This window comes from Athalia rosae, chromosome 5, assembly GCF_917208135.1.
Source record: "Athalia rosae chromosome 5, iyAthRosa1.1, whole genome shotgun sequence".
In the NCBI taxonomy this organism is placed as follows: domain Eukaryota; kingdom Metazoa; phylum Arthropoda; class Insecta; order Hymenoptera; family Athaliidae; genus Athalia; species Athalia rosae.
Genome location: NC_064030.1, coordinates 11,768,169 through 11,792,544, shown reverse-complemented (window position 1 = coordinate 11,792,544; position 24,376 = coordinate 11,768,169). Strand labels below are relative to the sequence as shown.

The following is a 24,376-nucleotide window of genomic DNA, read 5'->3' as shown; positions in this document are numbered from 1 at the left end:
GGCCGTGGTCCAACGGCTGACAAGGCTCTTTTGACGAATTCTTAATTAAATTATTTTGCGTTGGGCGCCAATCAGTTTAGGGCTAACTGATAACCATTCTAATTTCTTATGATTACGCCTACACGTTTCTGAAGACTAGAGACATGAGACAACACAGGGTGGATTCAGTTGGTGGACCAAAGAAATAATTTGCAAGATAGACAGAATTATAATTGACAATTTGTTTCTCACTCACTTTATTCGTAGTGGAGTTGTATTGCAAGAAATTCCACCTAATCACAACACTAAATCCAATAATCATTGACAATAATATTTCGGTAACAATTCACGATATCAATTTTCAAGATTAATTTCAATACAATTGCCAGCAATCTGAGACGGTTAACTGACAAAATTTTGACTCCCCGCGAACGGGCCTTCCTGACAACAGACGGACAAGAGGACAACAATTACGTGCCTTCTCAATGACAGACGATTGAGAAGTGTCGTGTCTTCCTATTAGTTTTGAACTTTACCCCACAGGTAGACGAATTTCTGCTTGTGGAGTGGTGGAACTGCGGCGCGAGTTTTAATTGCGATCACTTATTCTAGCGTGAATTGCCCTTACGTTAATCAACTTACAATAATTACGGATAACGAGTATTGGACAAAACACAAGGGGAAATAATACCGTTTCAGGGAGTCGATTCTAGCGTGGACGTCGAGGTGAAATACTTTCCTGTCACATAACATAGAATGCAATAGACGATTAAGAAAAGAAACCGCAAAAAGATTAATTTTGCACGATTTTGTGAATTGTGTAGAAATCTTGAGTGACCCCTAAAAATTATCTGTTTGAGCTGATCTTCGGAGGAGGCTCTCAAAACATGTGTGATACATTTCCATAGGAGACGCAGGAAGAGAAATATCAGTTTTTTTTTGGGGCAACCCTAATCCATTTATGATAGGCTTATCGATTCGTAATCGAGAAAAAATATGTCTGAAAATTTCAGCCATTAAACCCAGAAATACGATATAGGTTAAAGAAGCACATTTTCCAGTATTAATTTCATCACAGATATATTATTGATCTAAGTTTCTTCTTTTCTAAAACGTTGTACTCGAATAATGTAAAAGAGTTCACTAGACCCCAAGTATAAAAATTATGCAAACATCTGCATCCTCTCGAAGATACCTCATATTTCAAGGGTATACAGCTTATTGTTAGTAGTAACATAGATATATTGAACATGTCTAGGATAGATATATTGAACATATCTATGACGGTAGTGGAACATAATACACGGCCCATGGGAAGGTTAGGTTAGGTTAGGTTAGGTTAGGTTAGGTTCTCCCCCTAGGGACTGCATCACCTTGACGCGGTGGGGGAGCTTGAAACCATCCCTATGACCCAATGGGCTATGCTGGCGGGGGGCTTGACCCCCTAGAAGGTCCTACCAAGCCAGACAGGCCAGAAGGGGGGGGTGGGGACCAAGAAGCAGTCCAAAAAACCCAAGCCAAAGTGTAAGGCATCGTGCTGAGGGCTGCGTGGCACTGGGGAAGCAGTGCCTCGAACGATCCCCCGGCGGGCCAGGCGAACCCGCCCTGTATCGCAGCCTTACCCACTCACGCGGGGCTCTGAGTGGGTGGACACACCCTTTCCCTAGCTTAACGTGGGACTAGAATATGAATATGAACAGAAACAGTAACAATGACAACGGAGCCAAAGCATTGCACCAGCGTAACATACAAAGTGGAGATGAGGCAACGGACACCGGGCCACAACGACTAACGTCACCGACGGAGAGGGCTCAACCCAGCTGTGAAGGAGCCAGGCCGGCGAAAGGCCAGTCCTTTTTTATCAGGTATAAAGATATCCCTTTTGCTGGAAGGGGGGACCCCGAAGAACCACAGACAACGGAACAATGTGCTCCACAGAATGTAGTAGCCAGTACTAGTCAGCACCAGGACGCAGCTGAAAATCTCAAAAAACAACTGGACGGAGGGAAAGAAACCGCGGAAAAACTACGCAGCCTCGGCCGCGAGATAATGAAAACGTACGCAGCTAGCGGAAACCTTAAGCGTCAGCTCAGGGAGGCGGCTGATTTCAAGATCGCAGAGGCCGGTTACAGGCTGAAGGGCGGCGTAGATCCCAAAGTGTTCACTGAATGGGAACAAGAGGTCGAGGTAGCGGTCTCCGAGATTACCTCGAGTAACAGATTCAGCACGCAGCGAGCGGATGAAATGGCCGAGCTCCTCAACAGAAGTAAACGCTTAATAAACGAACTTCTCTTGGAGAGACGACTGAAGAAGTCAAGAGCCGCGGTGGAACCGGAAACGAGCGCACGAACTCAAAACACGGCAGGAGGTGAGGTTATCGACATCGATACCGACACCGAGGACGAAAAACAGGAATGGGGTGTGGCACCCCGACAACGCGGTAAAAAAAAGAGAAAGAGGCAACAAAGATCGGCGGAAGCGCATTGCACCTCACTCACGGAAACTACCCCGCCCGCAAAAAGACACCCAGACGTTGACGCTGAACCAAACATCGCCAACGCCCAGCCAATCCCCCGGATCGACATGGCAACGAACAAAGGCGATGAGCATAACGCAGAAAACGACACCAACACTACTGGTGCAAACACAGAGAAAGGCAATGGAAAGGACAAAAACAAAACCGGAAAGGAAAAACCAACACTACGTGTTAGGGCAAACAAAGATGAAACTTACCCAGTACTCTTTAAAGAGATTAAAACCAATATAGAGACCAAAGACCTACAAGTCCTTGAAGTTAGAAAGACGGCAGCTAACAGTGATGTACTGATGAGAATGCCCTCCATGGACCAGGCAGAGGTAATACTCAAGAGGCTTCGCGATGCGGGGCGCACCGCGGACATACTGGGACCTAAAAGAACGAGGTTACACCTGAGGAACCTCCATAACCCCACAACTGAGGAAGAGATCTGTGAAGCGGTCGAGAAGGCAGCCAGGGCAGAAACCAAGGTAAGAATAATCTTTCTTATCCCTGGAAGACCGGGAACAATGACTGCATGCATAGAAATTGATAGTGGCCCAACCGCAAATAATCTACTCAAAGAGAATAAAATCCGAATCGGATGGGCACTATGCCCAGTACGCGAATTCTCCCCGAGAGGAGGTTGCTTCAGATGTGGCGCCCAGTCGCATGAGACTAACGGCTGCCTATTAAAAGACGGGGAAAAAGCGTGCTACATATGTAGTTCAGTGGAGCACACGGCAAAAAATTGCCCCACACCTAGAACCGAACGTGCACGTGCAATATATAATAACGGGAATCGCGCCACTAATAGTAGACGCCCTACCGCGTCCAGTATCCAAACCGCCACTAGCACCGAAACTATGGCCTACGACATAGACGAAGAAGTGAATATCAGCAGGGAACTAGAGGGCTTACAAGCAACAATGGGTATCCCGAAATTCAAGACTAGCGACACACCAAAACGCCCGAACAATACCCGTACACAAAAGACCCGGACAAGAGATGCGAGCACACAGACAGACCCCGTGCGATTAGAGCGGACCGTAAGTTTCGATGCTCCCATAGAGACCGAAACCGAAGAGAACCCAAGACAAACACAGAGGACCTGGAGCCAAGTTGCAGCGTCACCGAAAGCACGCGACTCTGAAACACGTAAAGCTACACCAGCAACAGCACCAACGCAGACGGAATCCCAAAATAAAAACGAGAAACAAACTGCAAACGCAGACGCCACCACCAGCGCTAACAACACGATGGGGGTGAAAAAAGCGAGGAGGCAGCGCACTGCAAAAAGCGGACCCGCCATACTGGTAAGGGATACGAAGGGACAATCCACATACGAGCACCTACTGAAAGAGATCAAGGACAAAATTAGAACAGAAGTGAGGGACAGACCCGCGAAATCAGTACGTAGGACACGCACAGGAGCCATATCAATTGAGTTATCAGATATGGAGAACTTACAAATATGGAGAGACACACTCCATGCAAAACACAATGAATCAGACCCCTGGGAGGTGGTGATACTAGGAGATACCAGGACGTTGAAGATCAGGCAACTCGATTCCATGGTCAGCAGCGACGAACTGATAGAGGCGATAAGAAGGGAAACGGGAGCGGAGCCTCAAACCATCGACATCATTAGAACTTTTAAGTATCCATGGGAGGAGCAGGCAGCTATAATCAGGGTGACGAAGGAGACTGCGGAGAAACTTGCTGAGATGGGCAATGTAAAAGTGGGGCTTACACACGCACGCATAATCACCGAGCCACCACGGGGGCGACAAGCAGCACGACAACCGAGAAGGCTAGCCCCACCCCGACAAACACAAACACAAACAGACCGAAGTAGACAACCCTCACCGACCCAGCGGAACAAGTAGAAGGGACTGGCCCACCTAGCAGCAACAACATGGGGGACAGAGGCGGAGGACCTCAAGACCTCATGGAACTTGGTGACCCGGAGGAAAACCCGCCACCAGTCTAATCGAATAAACAGACGAGCAGATAAACCATGCCGACCGTAACTAACAACAGGAGGGGACGCAGACACAACATGAACACGAATGGAGACACGAAATTACACGGAAACCCGGATCCAAACCGGATCGCAGATACGAACAAACAGCAGAGAAGCAACAACAACAGACACAACAACAAGGGTATGAGAGTCATACAAATTAACACCAACAATTCGCAGGCTGCCCAAGACCTCCTACGGGCAACAGCCACGAAAGCAGGCACAACGCTATGCGCTATCAGCGAACCGGCCCGGAACCTGGGTGGAGGGTGATGGTATGCTAGTACTGATATGAAAGCGGTAATCCTGGTCTTGGACAGAAACATCCCCGCCCGACTCACCGGGAGAGGCACCGGTTGGGTCACCGCACTGGTGGGCAACATCTACTTCACTAGCTGCTATTTCTCGCCAAATAGCACCATGGCGGCATTTCGAGCCTACATTAACGAGCTTAAAAGCAAGCACCCCGAGTGGAGGTCCACCACAAACAAGAACGGGAATAGCGACAGAAATCCTGAGAGCGTTGTGATGGGGGACTTCAACGCTTGGTCCCCAGCATGGGGCAGTGCGAGGGAAAATACCAGAGGTAAGGTCCTAGCCAAAATCACAGATGGAACCGGACTCAGTGTCTGCAATAGAGGGTCAGCGGCGACCTTCGAAAGAGGAAACAGCACGTCCACTATAGACGTAACTTTTGCAACCCCGAAGACATCACATGAGATAGCTAACAACTGGAAGGTGGAGGATACCGAAACGTTAAGCGACCACAAATACATAACATATAGTATAACAATCATAAGCAAAACTAAACGGAACCAGAGGCAATTTCCCCAAAAAACCGAACAACGGTGCACGGGAGTGGGATGGAATATGCGCAAACTAAATATCGAAAAATTCAGAGAAAATATCCTGGGGACGGGAATGTGCCAGAATGCAGAGCGGACGTCACCACACACAGCGGAGGACGAAGCCAAGGAACTCACTGACAGAATAACACGGGCTTGCGACGCCTCAATGCCCAGAAGGGGTGCCTTCAAAACCGGCCACAAAGTCCACTGGTGGAGCAAGGACATAGAAAAAGCCAGGCGTGAGTGCCTAAAAAGTAGGAGAATTGTACAGAGAGCAAGAAGGGGAAGATGTTACAAAGCCGGTACCCTCGAGGAAGCCGAAAACAACTATAAAAAATGGAAAAAGAACTTGACCCTGGAGATAAGAAAGGGGAAGGAAAGAACTTGGAGAGAACTCATGGCGACGGTACAAAACGACCCATGGGGCCTTCCGTATAAAATTTGCATGAATAAATTGAAACCCAGGGAAGTGTACCATCCTGAGGTAATTAAAAAGGCGGTAGCAGAATTGTTCCCCCCAGGCGGTGACTGCGGCGAAGACCAAGGCGAAGATAACGACAACGACAACAACAATGCCCCACAACTCACCATCAGGGACAGCGCGAACATCCCACCTACAGGACCCCCGGAAGTAACGATAGAGGAATTGGAAAGAGCCATCAGAAAAGCAAAGAATCGTAAGGCGCCGGGTCTGGACGGCATCACAAGCGAAATCATAAAAATGACTTTCAGAACTGATCCCGAATCCCTCACCAGACTGTACAACATGTGCCTAACAGAGGGAAAGTTTCCAACAATGTGGAAAAACGCAAAGCTGGTGCTACTACCAAAGGGTCAGCAGCAACGGATGAACATCGACCAAACGCCAGGCCAGCAACAGCCCAAGGTTAGACCTCTTTGCCTCCTCAGTGCGCTGGGCAAGACACTGGAAAAAATTATAGTGAACAGACTGGAGGAACACTTAGACAATGAAGGAGCCCTTAGCCCAAATCAATTTGGCTTTAGGAAAGGCAGAACTACTATAGACGCCATCGCACGCCTGAATGAGACGGTCCGAGGATGGAGGTCGACCGGACTCAGATGCGCGGCAGTAAGTTTAGACATCAAAAACGCTTTTAACTCCGCCAACTGGGGGCGGATCAAAGATGAGCTCGGGCGAGTAAATGCTCCACCGTACTTGAGGAGAATCATAGGTGACTACCTGTCTAAACGGGAACTGACATATACGATACCGAGTGCAGAAAAGGACAACCCGTGGGGAATGACAGAGGTGAAGACAAGGGTGGAGAGGGGAGTCCCTCAGGGCTCTGTTCTTGGCCCACTGTTGTGGAATATCATGTTTAATGGAGTCCTACAGCTGCAGCATGAACAACTGCAAAGCCAGAAGAAGGTGCACATATCTACAATATGCTACGCGGATGACACCATGATCCTAACGGCAGCGAAGAACGAGAAGACACTTAAGGAAGTCACTGAAACCGCCACGGTAAAAACCATACAATGGATAGAGGGGGCCGGCCTCGAAGTGGCTCATCAAAAAACAGTCGCCGTCCGATTCGGACAAGGGAAAAGTAAGGCGGGCGATGGAGTTAACATAGGGAGAGAACACATAAAGTGGAGCTCCCAAATGACATACCTAGGCGTGATTATCGACAGATGCCTGAATTACACGGCACATGTAGCAAGAGCCGCCGAAAGGGCGGAAGAAATAACAGCGAAACTGGCAAGACTAATGCCGAACATCGGTGGCCCCAAACAGGCACGCAGAAAAATGTTAGGAAGAGTGGCAGAGTCTGTAATGCTGTATGCAGCACCAGTCTGGAGTGAAGCTGTACGTATGGCAAAATATAAAAACATGGTAGATAAAGCCCAAAGGAATGCGATCATAAGGGAGATAAGTGCATACCGCACCATCTCCGGCAGAGCGGCGTGCGTTATAGCTGGTACTCCCCCGGCACACCTGCTTATAGCAGAAAGGGCGAGAATATGGCAGCGTAGGGTAAGAGAAACGCTTGCAGACGAAACCGCGCACCACACACGCAAGCGGAATAAACAGATTGCTAACAACGAGAGGAAGATCACCTTGCAGATCTGGCAGGAGGAATGGGAGAAGGAAACCGAAACGGCCGCATGGACGCGACAACTTATACCGGACGTTGCTAGCTGGTACCATAACCAGAAGGGCACCGACTTCCATATTACCCAGGCCCTATCAGGGCATGGTTGCTTTAACGAGTATCTACAGAGATTCGGGAAAAGACAGGATTCTAACTGCCACCAGTGTGGCGACGTGGACAGTGTGGAGCATACCATATTCAAATGTGAACTTGAAAGAGAGACCAGGGAGGCCGGCTGAGGGACTGCAGAGGCAATCCCTTAGTGCCGAATGGGTCCTTTAGCAACGAAATGACGAGGGACGAGCGGGCATGGACCAATATAACTAATGCCATAGTGGCCATAATGAGACAGAAAGAAGAACTCGAACGAAGCAAACAGAAACTGGATTAACCAGGACGAGACATGGGAAAACATAATCAAAAAAACATCCTACCGACGTGCCTCCAGCACGGAGATGATGACTGGAGATGATGTTAACGCATGGGCCACCACATCCAACGGACCGTTGGTTGGTAATAAGAAGGCAAAAGAAAGACCCGGAGATCGCTGAACATAGACTATTCGTATTATGACGAGAAATGGAAACCCGGATGTACCATCAACACTGGAATGGTAAGGTACCAGCCTACATACCAACACAGCGACAGTAGCAAGAAGACAGAAAGACGAGCTAATGATGGTAACACAGAAACTAGTTGTACCTCGACGAGATACGATACGAAGTGAGGATAAACTATAAAAATATCAGGTAGACGAATGGGACAGGCTGATGAATATGAGATAGACAAACATGATGGCAGAAATACACATAGGGCAGTAAACGCAACAATCGGGCAGAACGCAGAACACACAACTTAGAAAACAGAGTAGGCAACTATAAACCATAGACAGAAAGAACCCCACATGGGGTACACCACCTAACGCCCCTCGGAAGGAAGCCCCTGAGTCCTAGAGGTGTGCCAGCCAACCCAGGGTCGCCGCCGTAGCCCGTCCCAAGCCGGGTTGGGAAAGGCAGAGGGGCCTAACCTTTTCCCCCCCTGCAAAGTGCAAGTTCCGGAAGAATACCACGAAGGTGATCCCCAGGCTGCAGGCTGGACTTCTTCCAAGTCCAGTGGGTTTGGAGATTGAAGAAAGAAAAAGAAAAAAAAAAGGTTAGGTTAGGTTGGGTTAGGTTCAGTATATATATGTTTCTACATAGATACTACATCTATGGTTTTAACGTCCGGACAAGGTTTCTATTTCTATCATTCAATACGTGATACAAATGAGCGCCCCTGCGAGAGACAAATCTGTAAACCATCAAAAGTGAGCCCCCTCATCAATCGAAATCACCGCACTACATCTGTGACCTTGATAACAGTTGCTCAATGAAATCGGTGACCAAAATTACAAGTTCTTTCCTCTACAATTATGTACTTGAAAAACTGACAGTAAGATGATCTTTCGAAAGCGCGAACTCACAAATTGCAACGGAATTATAAATGGCTTAAACTACTAACGTTCACTACTATTCACAACGAGACAACGATGGGAATTCATAATTCAGACATCAGATGCATTAGAACTACTGTCGCACTATATTTGTGGTGGAAGGAAAAGAACTAATACAAGCAGTATATTTTTTTGAATATATTTATTTATTAATGGGAGGCAGCGTCGCCGGCCCGCCATCTACCAATATTACTAACGGTAGTAATACTGGTAGATGGCGGGCGCCCGATTTCCCCCCCGGCGGCGACGGTTTCGACGTGTCTGCGCCTTCTTCTTCGGCCGCGCCGGCTCGCCGGGGTCCGCTGCCTGCGCCTCCGCCGCCTGGGCTTCCTCCGCCGGGGCCGCGTTCGCGGCGGGCTGCGGCGGCTGCGGCTGCTGCTGCCGTTGCAGCTGCGCCACCGCAGCCCTCAGCGCGACGAGTTCTTGCATCACATCCGATGGGGTGATCTGTGAATGATAATGATTATAAGCTATAATTTGATGTAGAGATAGCACTGAAATCAGACACTTTCATTCGCACTGTATCTTTACAATTTTAATAGTTCTATTGACTTGGACTAGTTTTTCTAATGGAATGCTTGTTGTGATATATGAGATATGTGAAATATGGGTCAGGACTCTTCGTACCACATTTAGTTTGTTGATACGCTTGATCATGTATATAGGGGAAGGCGGGGCAATACGGGGTACTTAACGAAAGCCCGAGCTTTCTGAAACTCAAGTATGACGAAAATTCTTCCGCTAATTTGTATTTGAAGTAAGCGAGGACAATCTTCATTCACCATTAGAAAGAGAAAATTAGGAATTATTCTATTGTACCATAATAATAAAAATTATACTAACATTCAAAGAAATCACCATTTACATTCCTTTAAAATCGGTTATGGAGAAAAACTGATTTTAAAATCGACAGTGATGGTTAAAGTCCCGACCGATCATTTAACAAAAAAATGGCTCACCTTCTCATTTACATAAATTTGTGTCAAGTTCGAGTGATAAGAAATAGCAAAACTTTTCATGCAAAAAATCAGATTCAAGAAAGGATTCTATTGGTGTGGATATAACTGTTCCTCCGAAAATAGATAAATTTTATGTGTGGTCATAGATATATATTGTGTGGTGATCAAACCGACTAGTTGTCTGTGATAGAAATCATCACAGGGAGAATTGCAACAATATTTCAGAAAAAAAATGCAGCATCTTTTCAAAAACGAATTCATGATTGAAGTGTTGATTTGGATTCGGTATGAAACTATAATGTCTGTGTGAACATTGAAGATCTGTTACGTACGTTTTGCCGTGCCGGCTCCCGTGACGGGCCGGGGGGGGCCGCCACCCCGACCGCCGCCCCCGCATAAGAACGGCGTGGCGACTCGTCTCTGGGTGATTCGTTATCTTTGTAAACAATAAAATATCACATTAGTGCAAAAATTATTTATTTGGAAGGTATATATCTCAGTGCGTGTAGTATATGCAGAATATATGGGGAATTCCACGCAAACTCGACAAGCCTCCGTCCCACACCATTTCTGTTCCGATCCATCCTTTTTTTTGACATTCAACTAACCCAGGATAGGTGAGAAAAAAAAATTATTTATAATTTTTCGAACGCCCAAATTCCGTCACCGGCTTTTAAGAAACAAAAAATTGTTGCACGCAACTATATAGTCAACGGTCTATTATATCTAGATCTGTAAATGGTATCGGACTTCGATACTAGGTCGATTTGTTCGTCTTGAACACTACTTTTCGATGTATATTTTATCGATTGTCTACGAATTTTTCGAAGTCAGTTTCGAGAATTCAAAGATCGAAAAACTGAATTTTCGTAAAGTATGGCATTTTTGAGTGCTTTAAAAAAAATCTCAAAGAATTTTCTCACCGAGTCTGAATTTTTGTGACCATCTGGATCCTGTGGAAATTTCAGAAAATGAATTGCAAATACGGAAACCGATTGTACAATCTTTCAACTATCCCGGTTAGGGTTTACGTATGTTTCATTTCTGTATTTATATCCCAAATAAGACTTTACATATGATCACACTGTATTTCTGACCGTCACATGTTACATATCTGGTGTAATAATGAAAATTTGAGTCGGATGTGTGGCAAACAAAATGTAAGTTGAATAAGCACTTTTTACCGGCCATTATGATCGTTTCTGAAAAACTGATGAAATTGGTTGTTTGATGCATTGCGTCGGCGGCGTGATCCGATCAGCGTAGTGCTACCACTATGCAGCGCCAATCACGGCCGATTTCAATTCTGTGCATGCGCGAGCTTTACCGCGTTCCTGCTTTACGGAATCGCGACCTCATCTTTCTCATTTGGAATAAAGGGATGAAGAATTCACATATTCAATATAGCTTTTCAAAAATTTATGTCGCAGTTTTTTTATATGCTACGCTGGATATTACACTGCGCTATTTTTAAATTTATGCATATTTACTGCAAATCTTGATTCCCCGTTATTGATGTGTGTAGTACGTACACCCGTCCTCACCACGGTGAGAATTCAATTTTGTTTTTGACTTACGTCTTTTTAATTGTAACGAATGAGCTACTGTTCAGTCTTTCATTGATATCGCGGAGCCTGTGGTTGTCCAGTGCAAAATAGACCGAACAAAAAATCCACGAGTGAGAAAGTGAAAACGTCATGACGACCCTCACCAGCGATGTGTGTTTTTATAAAAACTGCACCCATAAATTTATTCTATTTTTGGTATACAATCTGCAAATGCACAAAACGGATTGCATATCGTTATAATTGAACCACGACAGTTATCACTTCGAGTACCACTCGTGCAGCGGTAAATCGTCACTATTTTCTACATATTCCACGTTTTCATCAAGGATGAGCTAGCGTTGCAAGAAACTCTTGGATTTGTATTTACTGTGCAAAAAATGTCGAAGCTGGTCAAGAATTTGAAAGAAACATCAATACGTGAGGTCCAAAGATTCTGCCGTAGTAGTCGGCTTCTGGAATTCCGGAAAAAATATTTCTCATTTCGCATCAAATTTTAAATTCTGAAATGGTTTCTGAACATCACGAAGCGTTCGTAGACTCCATTTTTCTCAACCGCATATAAGTCGCTCTGCGGCACTCGACGCGTTCTTCTTCTTGTAATCCCTTTCTACGGAGGACCCCCACTCTACTTTTATGGACGGAGAGAGAGGCGCGTCGGCACAAAACTCGAGCCGTGGTCGGAACGTCTCGCGGTCATAACAGTCCAGTCGAATTAAGCAGAAAATGACGTCTCTATTTATGTGGAAGAACATAGGCTGGTCGATTTATTTAAATTTCATTTAGACCAGTAGAAAGCTACTCTAAAAAGTCTAACATTTTTTTCAAACGGATTTGGCCGCAAAAATTTCCTCAGAAATGAAAAACCCATATTTTGCAATATAACTTTTTTTCGGTAAGTAAGTCGGTAAAAGTGTATGTGGAAAAGTTGTTCGTCGTGAAAAGATCTACATTATGAGCCCAATTTAGGAATTTTATAAAAATTAGTTTACTTGTGAATTGCAAGCAGACACGGAGAAAAAATTTCCCGATTTTTTCGAATAACTTGATGAATAATCAACTTGTGGTATTTTAATTGATGGAGCAGTAACTTCAATCCCTTTCCCAGAGAATAGTCGAAGATTCGCTCACCTAGTTTTATAGTTGAGCAACAATACGCGACGAGGCAAAATCCGCGAATTGCCCATACTGTCGCACGAACGATGGTCACATGGTGCCACAAAATCGTGAAGGTAGTCTTCCATGAGTACTTTCCAGATACCGAAAAAAAAAAAATTTCATTCACAAAAACCGAATTTATCCGCGATTTTATAATTTCTGCTCATAAACAAATAGGGATATCTCTGACAATTTAATCCAAATTCGGATGGATCTCAACAGATTCTTATTGATCTTTCTTCACTGAGTATTAAAAAAAAAAAACCTGAGTTTGTTAATTAGAACCGCAGAAAACAGTATCTTAGATCTTGGGTATGATATTTATTAGATATTTATTGCTGTATTTGATATTAAGAGACGGAAAGAAAAAAAAATTTGTCAAATATTCCGAGGAATGACCATGATTTTTTTCAACATCGTGAAGGTAGTTGAAAATAATGAAAAAAATTATTGAACAGCGTTGAACGCTTCGAGCCGTGCTCGATCGGTGAAAATGCATGGTGGGGGGTGCTGAGTCGCGTGGTGGGAGGGCCGAGCGACGCGGGCTGACCGATTACTTTGACAAATAAATATCTCCGTTAATAATTGTAGATAAGAAATTTTTTTTTAAATCCGCTTGTCTTTTTTCTAAACTTTTCGAAATTCCACTTGTATCTTCGATCCGACCTATATTAAGTCCTTTCCAAAAAAATTCATATGTATTCATTCGAAATATTGCTATAAATTATTTGAACATCATATTCAATGTAGTTTGAGAAATAAATAAACATTTTCACTTTTTCATTAACAATTTACGTAGTCAAAAAGTTAAAAACTCAAATTAATCATATAAAAAAAGTTTTTTTCCCGAATATTTTCATTGATCCATTTTTGATCATCGAAAGCTACATGAGAATGATTGTTTTTAATTGTGATCTAGCGTTGTTTGAAAAATTGTTATAAACGAATGCGTTGTTAACGAGATAAAAGAAAATTTTGTTTTGGAAACCAAATCTGTGATGCAAACGATGATTTGTGAAAGAAAGATCGTTCCTTGAAAAAATTTATTCACAATTTAAAAACGGATTTGGTGATTAACAATTTCTTCATACTATTTATAAATAACGTTAAAGAACCGTTTTTTTTTAAGTCATGATTCGCCTTGATCTTCGATATTTGGCGAAAAAAAGTTTGTTTCATTTAATTTATCATTGTTTATTTAACAAATAATTTGTTATAATTGAATAAATTTTGAATTTAAACTTTTTTAATTGTGTTTCGTCGGTAAACGCTGCCACCAATTAGTTACTTGGGTAAAAGGTTCACCGGCGTTATTATTTAGGTTCGTTCTCGTTTTATGCAACTAAATGCAACTGCAGGAAAGGATTCGAAGTGATGAAGGTGATTGACAGTTTGTAGATGATTATGATGCGAAGTATATTTATTTGCCAAGCTCGGGGAGGCTTACAGGCGTCATCAGACGTGTTTAAGTCTTGAAGAGTAATAATTATTATTGACCAGGCTCGGGGAGGCTTACAGGTGTGTTCAATGAATATTTGTAGAATGACCGATCCAGGATTTCGGTGTGTGACTAAGGAACTATGTCCTGGAAAACCGTACTGTTTGGTTCTAAGTTCAGAAGGGATTTTGATATAAAGATTAGGAATAAGGTAAGTTCGGTTTATGAAAAAAGGGGCTAGGTGGAGTGGGAGTGCACGTGTAGCTGACAGGGTGCAAATCGGGAAGTCATTGCACTTGCATATCATGCTGATGCAAGCTGGAGCAATGACCGATGGCAATTGAAATAGTCAGGCAGGGAAAAGGATATCGGGTTGCATCCGGTAGAATTGGTGGTAATAATTGGTATGGATCAGGAATTTTCAAGAATGGTTGGGCGAGACGTTTGGACCATGGTCCGGACGTAACAATTGTTTCACTAAACAAAAAAAAAACTGTATTTTTTGATATTTTTTTCCCAATTTTGTTATTAAATTACTTGGGTACTCTACCATTTATTTTTGGTGAGAAATTAGTCTGCAATGGCAATAACAATACTTCCGCGATAAAATTCATTCAGGTATGTAAAAAATATCTTTCCATATTGCATAGGACGTGAAAGAGAGGCTACGCAATATGTCAGCCTGAAGCGCCAGCGACTGTGCTCGCTCCATCTTTCATCGGACGGCTTCCTGACACCAAAGCGAGACAAGTTGACTAGGCGAGCAATTCCAATCGACTATCGTGACGCAAAGATCCATAGCGAAATGGAGAGTTTTGATAATAGTCGAGTTGTGAGGACTTACGGTATCACCCCACAGATACCTCTAGCTGACCTGGTGCCGGATAATTATTATCCATATAGGTCTTTCCGAGCTGCAAGTCCGACGGCTTCGAGCGCTCATTCTAACGAAGATGAAACTGAGCGCCTACAATCCGAAAATGAGAGGGCGCGCAGCATCATTCGAAAAATGGAAGGACGAATGAGTCAACTTGCCACCAGCACTTCGAACCCCCACCAATCGCAACTAAAAGTTTCGGGTGATCCGGTGGATTCGAACGAGCCAAGGCCCTCCACTTTCACCGACATCAGCGGGGTGAAGTCTGAAGTCAGTCGCACGATGATTGACATGCAGTTGCGCCCTGAAAACACTACCAAGGCCTTCCCTGAGAATCAGCGAGATCTCGCCATGGAGATGCACTATTATTCCGCATCGGGGTACGAGAAGTTGCGTCGAATGGGACTGAAGTTGTCAGCGGAGAGGACGGTTCACAGATGGATTGCAGAAACCGAAGTCAACGTGGGGTTCTGTGAACATGTATTCACAGCGTTGAAGCAGGCCATGCTAGACATCCCTCCCGAACAGAGGTGTTGTGCGCTAAAGTGGGATGAAATGTCCCTGATGGAACGGAAGGAGTATGACGTGAAGACCGACGTCATCGAAGGCTTTAAAGACCTTGGACCTCTGGGTAGAACTGAGCGACGCACTAATCACGCCTTCGTGCTCTGCTTGAACGGACTGCATGCGGGCAACCAATGGCGAACGATGTTGGCGTATTTTCTACCATGCAACGACGTGTCGGGCTCGGACATTGTTCGTTTGGTGAGGCAATGCATCGGCAAAATCAATGACGCCGGAGCTGACCTCAAGATGACAGTCAGTGACCAGGGAACGAGTAACGGCAGAGCTTATTTCGAATTGGGAGTAAGCAAAGACCGGCCTTACTTCTTCCACGGAGGGAAAAAAAAATCATCGCGCTCTTCGACTTTTCGCACGCGGTAAAAAACGTTCTAGGATTGTTCCGTAAGTGGGGTAAGATCACTGCAGCAGATGAGGTTGCTGTTTATTCGGATTTCACTAATACATTCCGTAGCGATCTTGGATGCGCAAAGTCCAATCTTTTAGGTCATATCACGGAAGCTCACATGTCGCCTAACGCTTTCGAACGGATGAATGTCTCCCGAGCTTTTCAGGTTTTTAGCAAGTGGTTTGCTTCGGCGATGGAATTGGCGCGTCATTCGGAAGCTGTGAATTTGGAAACAATTCCTCACCCCGCGAGATTTTGCCGAAGTATGGACAAAATCATAGATGCTTGCAACAGTTCGAGCATCTTCAATGAGAACCCCGCAAAGAGACCTCTAAGCGAAGAGAACCCACAGGTGGAGGAAATCCTCGTAGATTTTTTATCTTGGGCGCCGCACATGAATGTGTGCGCTAAGGGCAAACAGTTCGCGGTATCCTCATGCTTTATTGCCAGCTGCGAGAGCAGTTCCCAGGATACAAGTTATGTACAGCATTATGTAACCAAGATTCGGTGGAACAACTCCTTTCCAGATTCCGAGGACGTGGTGGCTTCAATCCAAACCCAACGTGCAGAATGTTCCGACTCACCGCACGTCACTTGATATCGGTCCGCAACATTATTTCCTCGAAGCGGGGTAATGTGATCTGCGCTGACCTGCCATACTTGGATGTTGTAATTCCGACCGAAGAACCGCAGCTCGCCGGTGATCTTACGGATCGGCAATACGAAGCCGGTGTAAGTGCCGTCGAATGCTTCAGAGATAGGAAATTTGCACCAGTTGTTGACGACGAGAACGACGAACCTCTCGATGCACTGAGCGAAAGCGACAGTGACAGCGACGTTGAGGACGATGACGACCTCGACTTGGCGACGCAGTTACGCATGTTCCAACCCACCGCAGCTCCTGTAAGACCAGGATCGTACGAGGCTAACGCTATAGCATTCTTCGCCGGCTATACGGTAAACAAGTTGTCCAAGGTGCACCCTTGTGACCGCTGTCGAGATATGATGGCCAAAAAGGTATCCGATACGGTCAATTCTAATGAAAGGTATACGGTATGCCGAGAATACGTAAGTGACGACACGTATCTAGTTACGTCATTCAAAAGACCAACTGACAGGTACCATAGAATTGTCGAAGCTCAACTACAGTCTTTTCTTCCAGTATTCATCCAGCATAAACACAAGGATGGCATACTAGAGGAGCTCGTTGGTCACGCAATTGACGCAACGATCAAAATTGATCCGCAGTGGTTCGACGAATCTGATCCGTGCAACGGCCATCGGATCTTCGCCGTACGGTTCATGTTGAGGGTGAAACTTCAACGTCATTGCCAGCTTGACAACAGGGCTGCCAAGTCAAAGAGCCAAGAGAAGCGTCGTGCAACTGCGACGAAACGAAATGCTCTCAAGCCAGCCAGGAAGATGCGAAATATCCTCCATACCTAAGGTTGACACGAACTCTTGGCACTTTTGTCGAGTACACGTAGCCGATGGCAGAACGTACAGGTGATACAGATACTTGTTACGTAATCCAAATAATTCTGTTGATTACAGCTTGTTCAGACGGACATGTCTCGTCGTGATCAGCATTGACATTTTTGATGTTCACGTTGCAAATGATGGAATATTGAAGGGCGGAGTAAATATTTTCACACAATATTACCATAGCATTACTTCGAGAACCATGATAAATAAACAGTGCCTATGGGTTTTCTAGGTATTGTGAGATAAACGTGTTCTTAAAAAGTACCGTGGAGTCGCCATTTTTTTGCGATTGATTACGTGATATCGGTATATTATTAATATGAACGTATTCCTATATTATTATTATTACATAATTTCATATCAATACGAACATATTAATAACTTACTACTATTACATAATTATATGTATGTGAAAAGGGAACGTTGAATTCATAGCCGTCCCGATCCTACCGAGAGTTCAGGGTGAGCTGCTCGTGCAGTTATATTGCAGGGATTAATACCCATGTGTAAAAGAGAGCTGTGAATTCGGCAGAAGTTCTCGAGCGACTTCGCGGTATGAAAAAGTCGGTCAACTTACACTTTCTTAATAAGAAGGCATTTAGTGTGATAACGATCCGTTCGGAGTAATCCAAATGTTTAACTCCCTGTAGTATGGCTATTCTGTTAGGAATAGTTCTCTCTGTTCTCTCAGGTGCGATTGGGACATTGTTGACCGACGCACGTTCATCTCATGTTATGTGATCGGTTTATGAGACCGTTCACTGTAACAATGGTTCTCAGTATTTGGTTGGTCTGCCGTTATCTTGCAACTCGAAAACTTGTCGCACATCGAAAGCGAAAAAACTGGGGAAGACCGGGAAAAGTGGACTCCATTTCGGTCTGGTCTCCTCCATGAAATTTGTGATACAATTGTTCATGTTTTTTCCCTTCGAACTAGTATACAGATTGTGCGTGCAATCGATTCGTGTTTGCCTTTGATCTGGCGATACTTATAAAGTGTCAGACAATCGTAAATGTGTATCGAGTGTAGCGTGACGCTTACTATCCAATCTAGGATTCAATGGGATACAGAGTGCTTCGATGGATGCAAATCCCAGTCTGACGGCAGAACTTCGTTCCCCAATATCGATACAATGATTATGAAACATGCGATTATTACTAATTCAAAATTGCGACTTTCAGATTCGGCAAACTGGCGTTCATCGTCCCTGCCGGACGAAATCGATGGACCCTATTGTATTATACCTACAAGTAGAATCTCTTATTAATCGAAATATCACTCATTGTCTGTATTTATATTTTAGGATTCGTGGTTTCAATAAAATAATTTTGGATTTTAAAATTGATTTGTGGCCTTTTTGTATCCAACTCCGACTTAATTTCTATCATTAAATGTGCCCTGAATTCTACTTTGACTTTCAATCGCTTTCAAACCTTTAGACTTCTCAAAGAATGATGGATACCTTTTTCTAGGGCCACATTCAATTCCCTACAAAAATATGTCTGGGATCTATGCGGATGCGGAATCCGTCCCACGCGAGTTCGGCTCGCATTTTTTTTTCATACGCCGAACAAATCCATCAATCAACAGCTATTTTTTTTATTAGATTCTGGCGGTTGAATTTTTATTAAAAACGAAAACAGCGCGAACACTACCTAGATTGATGCAACGCTAGGAAATATTATAGAAATATGATGGAAATACCATAAAAGAGATACCATAAAGTACTATTTTTCCAAAGACCGTCAGCTGGCCAATTACATTAAATATTTCGCCAACATATAATCACGCATGCAGTCATATCTGTGATGATATCTGATATCATGTTCAATATATCTATGATATTGATATGATCAATTGGTGCTCAAGTCATTCGAGTGGTACGAGCATCTCGTCGGATTGCTGCGCTCCATTTTGGATCGTCCGAATGGATTATATTTTATATTGCGTCACCGCGTATATGCCACGTGATATTTTCAGTCGGCGAATAAATTTGTTGATCATACCTACATATCGGTCATGCGGTTGGCCGCCAATTTTCACGTTATCGATCAAGACCCTGTTTTACCATAAAATGCAGATGGCGCCCTAGGCTGAGAGCTCTTATTTTGTAACATACTACCGTATGACTCCGACTTTTCGCAACTTGTCCGATCTAGTTCAATATATCTATGCTGTTATGAAATATAAGTCAGAAAAATGTTTCGGTAAGAGGTAAATGCATAAACAAGGCTGACAGTGTCAATCTGGGATCTATAATTATAAATGTTATTGATAATTATGGACCTAGATTCTGATAGTTTTTCATTCTTTTTACTGTGCAGGTGTCAGCAGAGTTCTAATTTCGACCTTAAGAAAAATTCTACTATGTAGTACGAAGCTCTCCTTTCAGAATTATCCTGCCGAATTTCAGAGCGAGAGGATATGTACGTCCTGGAAAAATTAGATACATGTACAGAAATGTTACACATCAAATTGATATACACGTATCCATTACGTATAAAAATATTGGATAGACTTTAGCTTCAATGGAAGTAACTACGTAGAACAGTTTACATGTGCAGGTAGGAATTTGAATCGTCAGTTGTAATTTTTCATATGCTTGAATATACAGGATGTTTCAGGCTGACTGCGACAGATTTCGGGCACAGATTTTCCGGGGAATCCCCAATCGAAAAGTCCTTTGCCAAAAACTCCTGCAACAGATAGTTTCCGAGTTACAGAATACTCAAGGTAACCAATCACGACGCTCAAATGTTCGTGTACAAAGACTGCGTGCTCTCACACATCCAAGCTGGCGGTGCCTGGGTCGCGTAGAAGCTCTGTGATAGGTCAATTCGGATTTCTGCGCAAAAAGTAGTAAGCCGGAAATAGATTATTTTGATGTGTTCCGAAAATAAATCACGAAAATTGGGCAAAGTAGTAGACTATTTTTTCCGCCTCAAACAGCCTCAAATTTGAAAATTCGCGAACGCCGACATCGCAGTCACTAGTTTAAGTTTTTCTCAAAAGCTATCATACAGAATCCAGCTCAGATATACTCTTGTTGTTTAGTTAGCTCTTCTTATCTCGTCGAACTCGCGAGTTTACTAATAGGCATCGTGAAGAGTGCAATACGTTAGTTTAGTTCAATTTTTTCGCCATCGCAAAATCCGTGCAACAACCTGTGATTCACGTTTGTTGTTTGATTCTGCCATCATTGTGGTGCATATTCTTATCAGTGTTCATATCGCTACACTCAACATCTGCGAAGGATTCGTATGTACTATTCTACAACACATGCATTAAAAACTCGTGTTTTTTGCCCTCCTCGGCGGGATGGAAGTCACAGTTTTCGGACGAGCGGGCAAAAAACTTGCCAGCGGGCAAAAAACTCTGGCAGCAGGGAAATAAACTCGCCGCCGGGAAAAAAACTCTGTCCGCCGGGAAAAAAACTCTCGTAGCCGTGTAATAAACCAAGAAAGTGCTGCCCCTAGCGTAGAACTATATTGAGTACGATGTTTTCATGACGAGTTGTATACTAACCGAAGGACTAAGGCGCCGTTCGAACGGTTTTAAGTGTTCTAACCTCAAAAATGGAGTCTACTACAGAAAATGACCGTCCAACTACGCCTCCTGATATACGTGACGCAGCGGATAAAGTTTCATTTCACCTGTTGCCGGATAAATCGAAAGAAGTTTATGAATCCGCCTACAAGGCATACACCGACTGGAGAACGTCCAAAGGCGCGAATTCGTCTTCGGAATCAGTTTTACTGGCATATTTCGATCAGATGTCGCAACAATATAAACCTACAACTATCTGGTCGTTATACTCGAAGCTCAAAAGCACCATCAATATCAGAGAAAAAGTTGACATAAGCAGCTACAAAACATTATCGGCTTTTTTAAAAAAACAGTCACGTGGATTTCGCAGCAAAAAATCCAGCGTATTTACATCCGAGGAAGTACAGTCTTTTTTGACAAGGGCCCCAGACGACAAATATCTTGCAACAAAGGTAAAATTACAGTATATACATATAACATACACTCTACACACCTACACCTACACTCTATTTACAATCAACTGTGTTATTTACAGATCGTTCTAATTTTTGGGATTTTCGGCGCATTGAGGACCGATGAATTAACAAACATTCAAGTACGCGATATGAAAAAGCAAGGGAATCTACTGCAGGTCCAAGTTCCTAAAACTAAAACGATGCTACCACGATCTTTCATAATTCCTGAGGATTGTGTGGAGTACGTTACACGATATCAGTCTCTCCGTCCTGAAAATGTACCCTCCGGCCGCTTCTTCATAAATTACCAAAATGGTAAATGTACTGCGCAGGTGATTGGAAAAAACAAGTTTGCCGGTATGCCGAAAGAAATCGCTGAGTTTCTTGATTTACCTGATGCTGCATCATACACCGGCCATACTTTTCGCCGTACCTCCGCAACAATGCTTGTTGACAATGGAGCGAACATGGAAACGCTGAAGAGGCATGGTGGCTGGAAATCAAGCACTGTTGCGGAGGGATACATAGCAGAATCCTTAGGAAACAAAAAAAATATCGGGGATATGATAATGTCTTCTCTGAATTTGCCTTCAACAGCAACCTCAGCCGACAACCGCAGTGTCAAAATATCATCGCCAAAGCGTCCTAAAATGGACGATTCAATAAACGCAGTACCTTCTACAGCGAAAGTGCATTGTGGCCCGGAGCAAAAAGTATTCACTTTCGAAAATTGTACAAATGTTACAATTAATTACACAGGGAATCCGGGAAATCCTCTGTAATTTTCTATTAGCTCATTAGCTGTGATAAAACGTAACAAAACCACTCTTGGCTCGAGAGTAAGGTTGTCAGAGGTTTTTAGATGATTGGATGATATTAATAATAAGAAAAACTGATTTGTGATGATAAACATATCCTGAATATAAAATATATAAGTCTAAATATACGTACCTACTATTAGAGATAAGAAACTGATTTCAAGTTAAGCTTGATTGCAGTACCTATGCATACTATTAAAATTAGGGAAAATTCTGTGATTCCAAGAGAATAAGAGTGAACATAGTTTAAGTTTGATACTATCATAAATATAAAAAGAACTTTGTGATTTCAACATCAATAAAAATCATCTTGAAAATATAAGAAACAAAAATATGAAAATATTTAAAATATAAAATATATAATCCTGATATAATTGAATATGAAAAAACAGATGTAAGGTTTTCATTTTGCTAGAAAGATTTTTATGAAACATCAGATCTTTGATAATGTTTTTAGTCGGGGGGCTTTGCCCCCCGGCCCCCCACGGGGGCTTCGCCCCTCGACCCCACCAGGGGCTCCGCCCCTGGACCCCGCCGTCACGCACAGTGGTCTATCACAGTTCAGTTTTTCAAGGATGTAGTAACTATTTGATCGCATTTCTGCAAAGTCCGAATTATGCACACCTTCGGCGGTTTTTTAGGTCATTTTATCGTAGTCGGGTAAGAAGTAGTATATGCCACACGGGAGGAGCGGATTTTCACCTTGTGCTCGTGCAAACCTCGCTTTGTCGTAACTTAACCTGCCAATGCATGAGTAATTCGTAATTTCCAATATGTATTTTTCACTCGTTTTTAATGCATGTGTTATAGAAAATAGTATATGCACCACGGGAAAGGGCAAGCGTTTTGTCTCGCGCGATGTTTGCCGAACTCGTCTTCACTCTCGGGCGCCTTCGGCGCCCTCGACTTACAACTCGTTCTGCAAACATCGGCGCTCGACCGAAAACACATGCTTCCTTCCCTAGATGCATAATATACTATTTGTAAGATATTATTTTTAAATCTGGATTTATGACAATCACGATTAAATATCGTCAAGATTCACCATATAGTCAAATATGGTTTAAACATATATCGGATAAAATATTGCCGCTTCGAAAGTATCACATGGCAATATGTTTATTTTAAACATTACTGCCCCTGCGGCCAAAGGGGACCATTTTATTGACAGCCCGGTTTGCTTCAATGACCAGCCGTTTATCCATAGTTTTCAGCAGATACACAATAGTTCCGTTTGTCTCACACACTTGAACACAGAAATGCCGGTTAACCAGTTTTTATTTGGCAGCCAGTTTTAACCCACTGCCTCGTTTGACGTGGATAAATAAAAAAATCATAATTGTAGGTAGTAGCATTACAAGTAATCTATTTTTTTATTGCAGCTCGTCAGGAACAATATGCCACGTGCTGCTGCAGTGACCGTGAATGAAGCCGTTGCAGTCATTGTGCAGTTCAGGTCATACTTTGAAAGCGAGGAGCTACCAATCTGGTCCTCCAGCGTATGGAAAGAAATGTCTGCCGCCTTAGGTGGTAAATGGCCCCGGGACTGCGTTTACACCAACGTTACAAAGAATAGGAGAAAGATTCTGGATCTGGCCTGGAAGAAAATGGACATAATAATTTTAAAAACACAAGATCATAATAATTATTGCAGTCTAGATGAAACATCTCTGAGCAAAGCTTGGATGTTTTTGACTTATTATTAACGGAGCAAGAATGTTTACAGATCAAACCAGATCTCAATCATTTCTCTGAAGAGCAGAAGATCAGGCTCAAACGTAAGGTTTGGACGAACGTTGTGGCATATGCAATGTGGCTACAATTCTGTATGCCCTGTGCGTTCGTGTTCAAGAGGGCAGACGTTTCGCTTTCAGCTGATGAGCAGACTTATACTATAAGCATCAGTGGTAAATGCAAAAGCAAAAAGTGCGGAATAGTACATTACGATACAAGTGCGCAGAGTAGGTGATTCCCGCATGAGCGGGGTTTGTCGCCCGAGTGAAGCGAGGGCGACAAAAAAGCGAGTGTGGGTACACCTACGCAGCGGTCGAGTATCGTATACTATTTTTCCTATCAAGTTGCGCAAAGTTCGATCCCTATAATAATTATCATAAAAGGCTTTAATGT

At 43.5% G+C, this 24,376-nt stretch overlaps 2 protein-coding genes across 2 annotated transcripts; both read left to right on the top strand.

The window, feature by feature from the left end:
* The first annotated feature begins 1,349 nt into the window (after positions 1-1,349).
* On the top strand, positions 1,350-24,376 carry LOC125500930. Its single transcript, XM_048655167.1, has 2 exons — positions 1,350-2,985; positions 23,632-24,376. Exons 1-2 carry the CDS (start codon positions 1,666-1,668, stop codon positions 23,953-23,955), a joined length of 1,644 nt encoding a protein of 547 aa, XP_048511124.1. The 5' UTR covers positions 1,350-1,665; the 3' UTR covers positions 23,956-24,376.
* Positions 20,710-22,243, top strand: LOC125500931. The gene is made up of 2 exons (XM_048655168.1): positions 20,710-21,428; positions 21,512-22,243. The coding sequence occupies exons 1-2, from the start codon at positions 21,006-21,008 to the stop codon at positions 22,211-22,213; spliced, it is 1,125 nt and encodes a 374-aa protein (XP_048511125.1). The 5' UTR covers positions 20,710-21,005; the 3' UTR covers positions 22,214-22,243.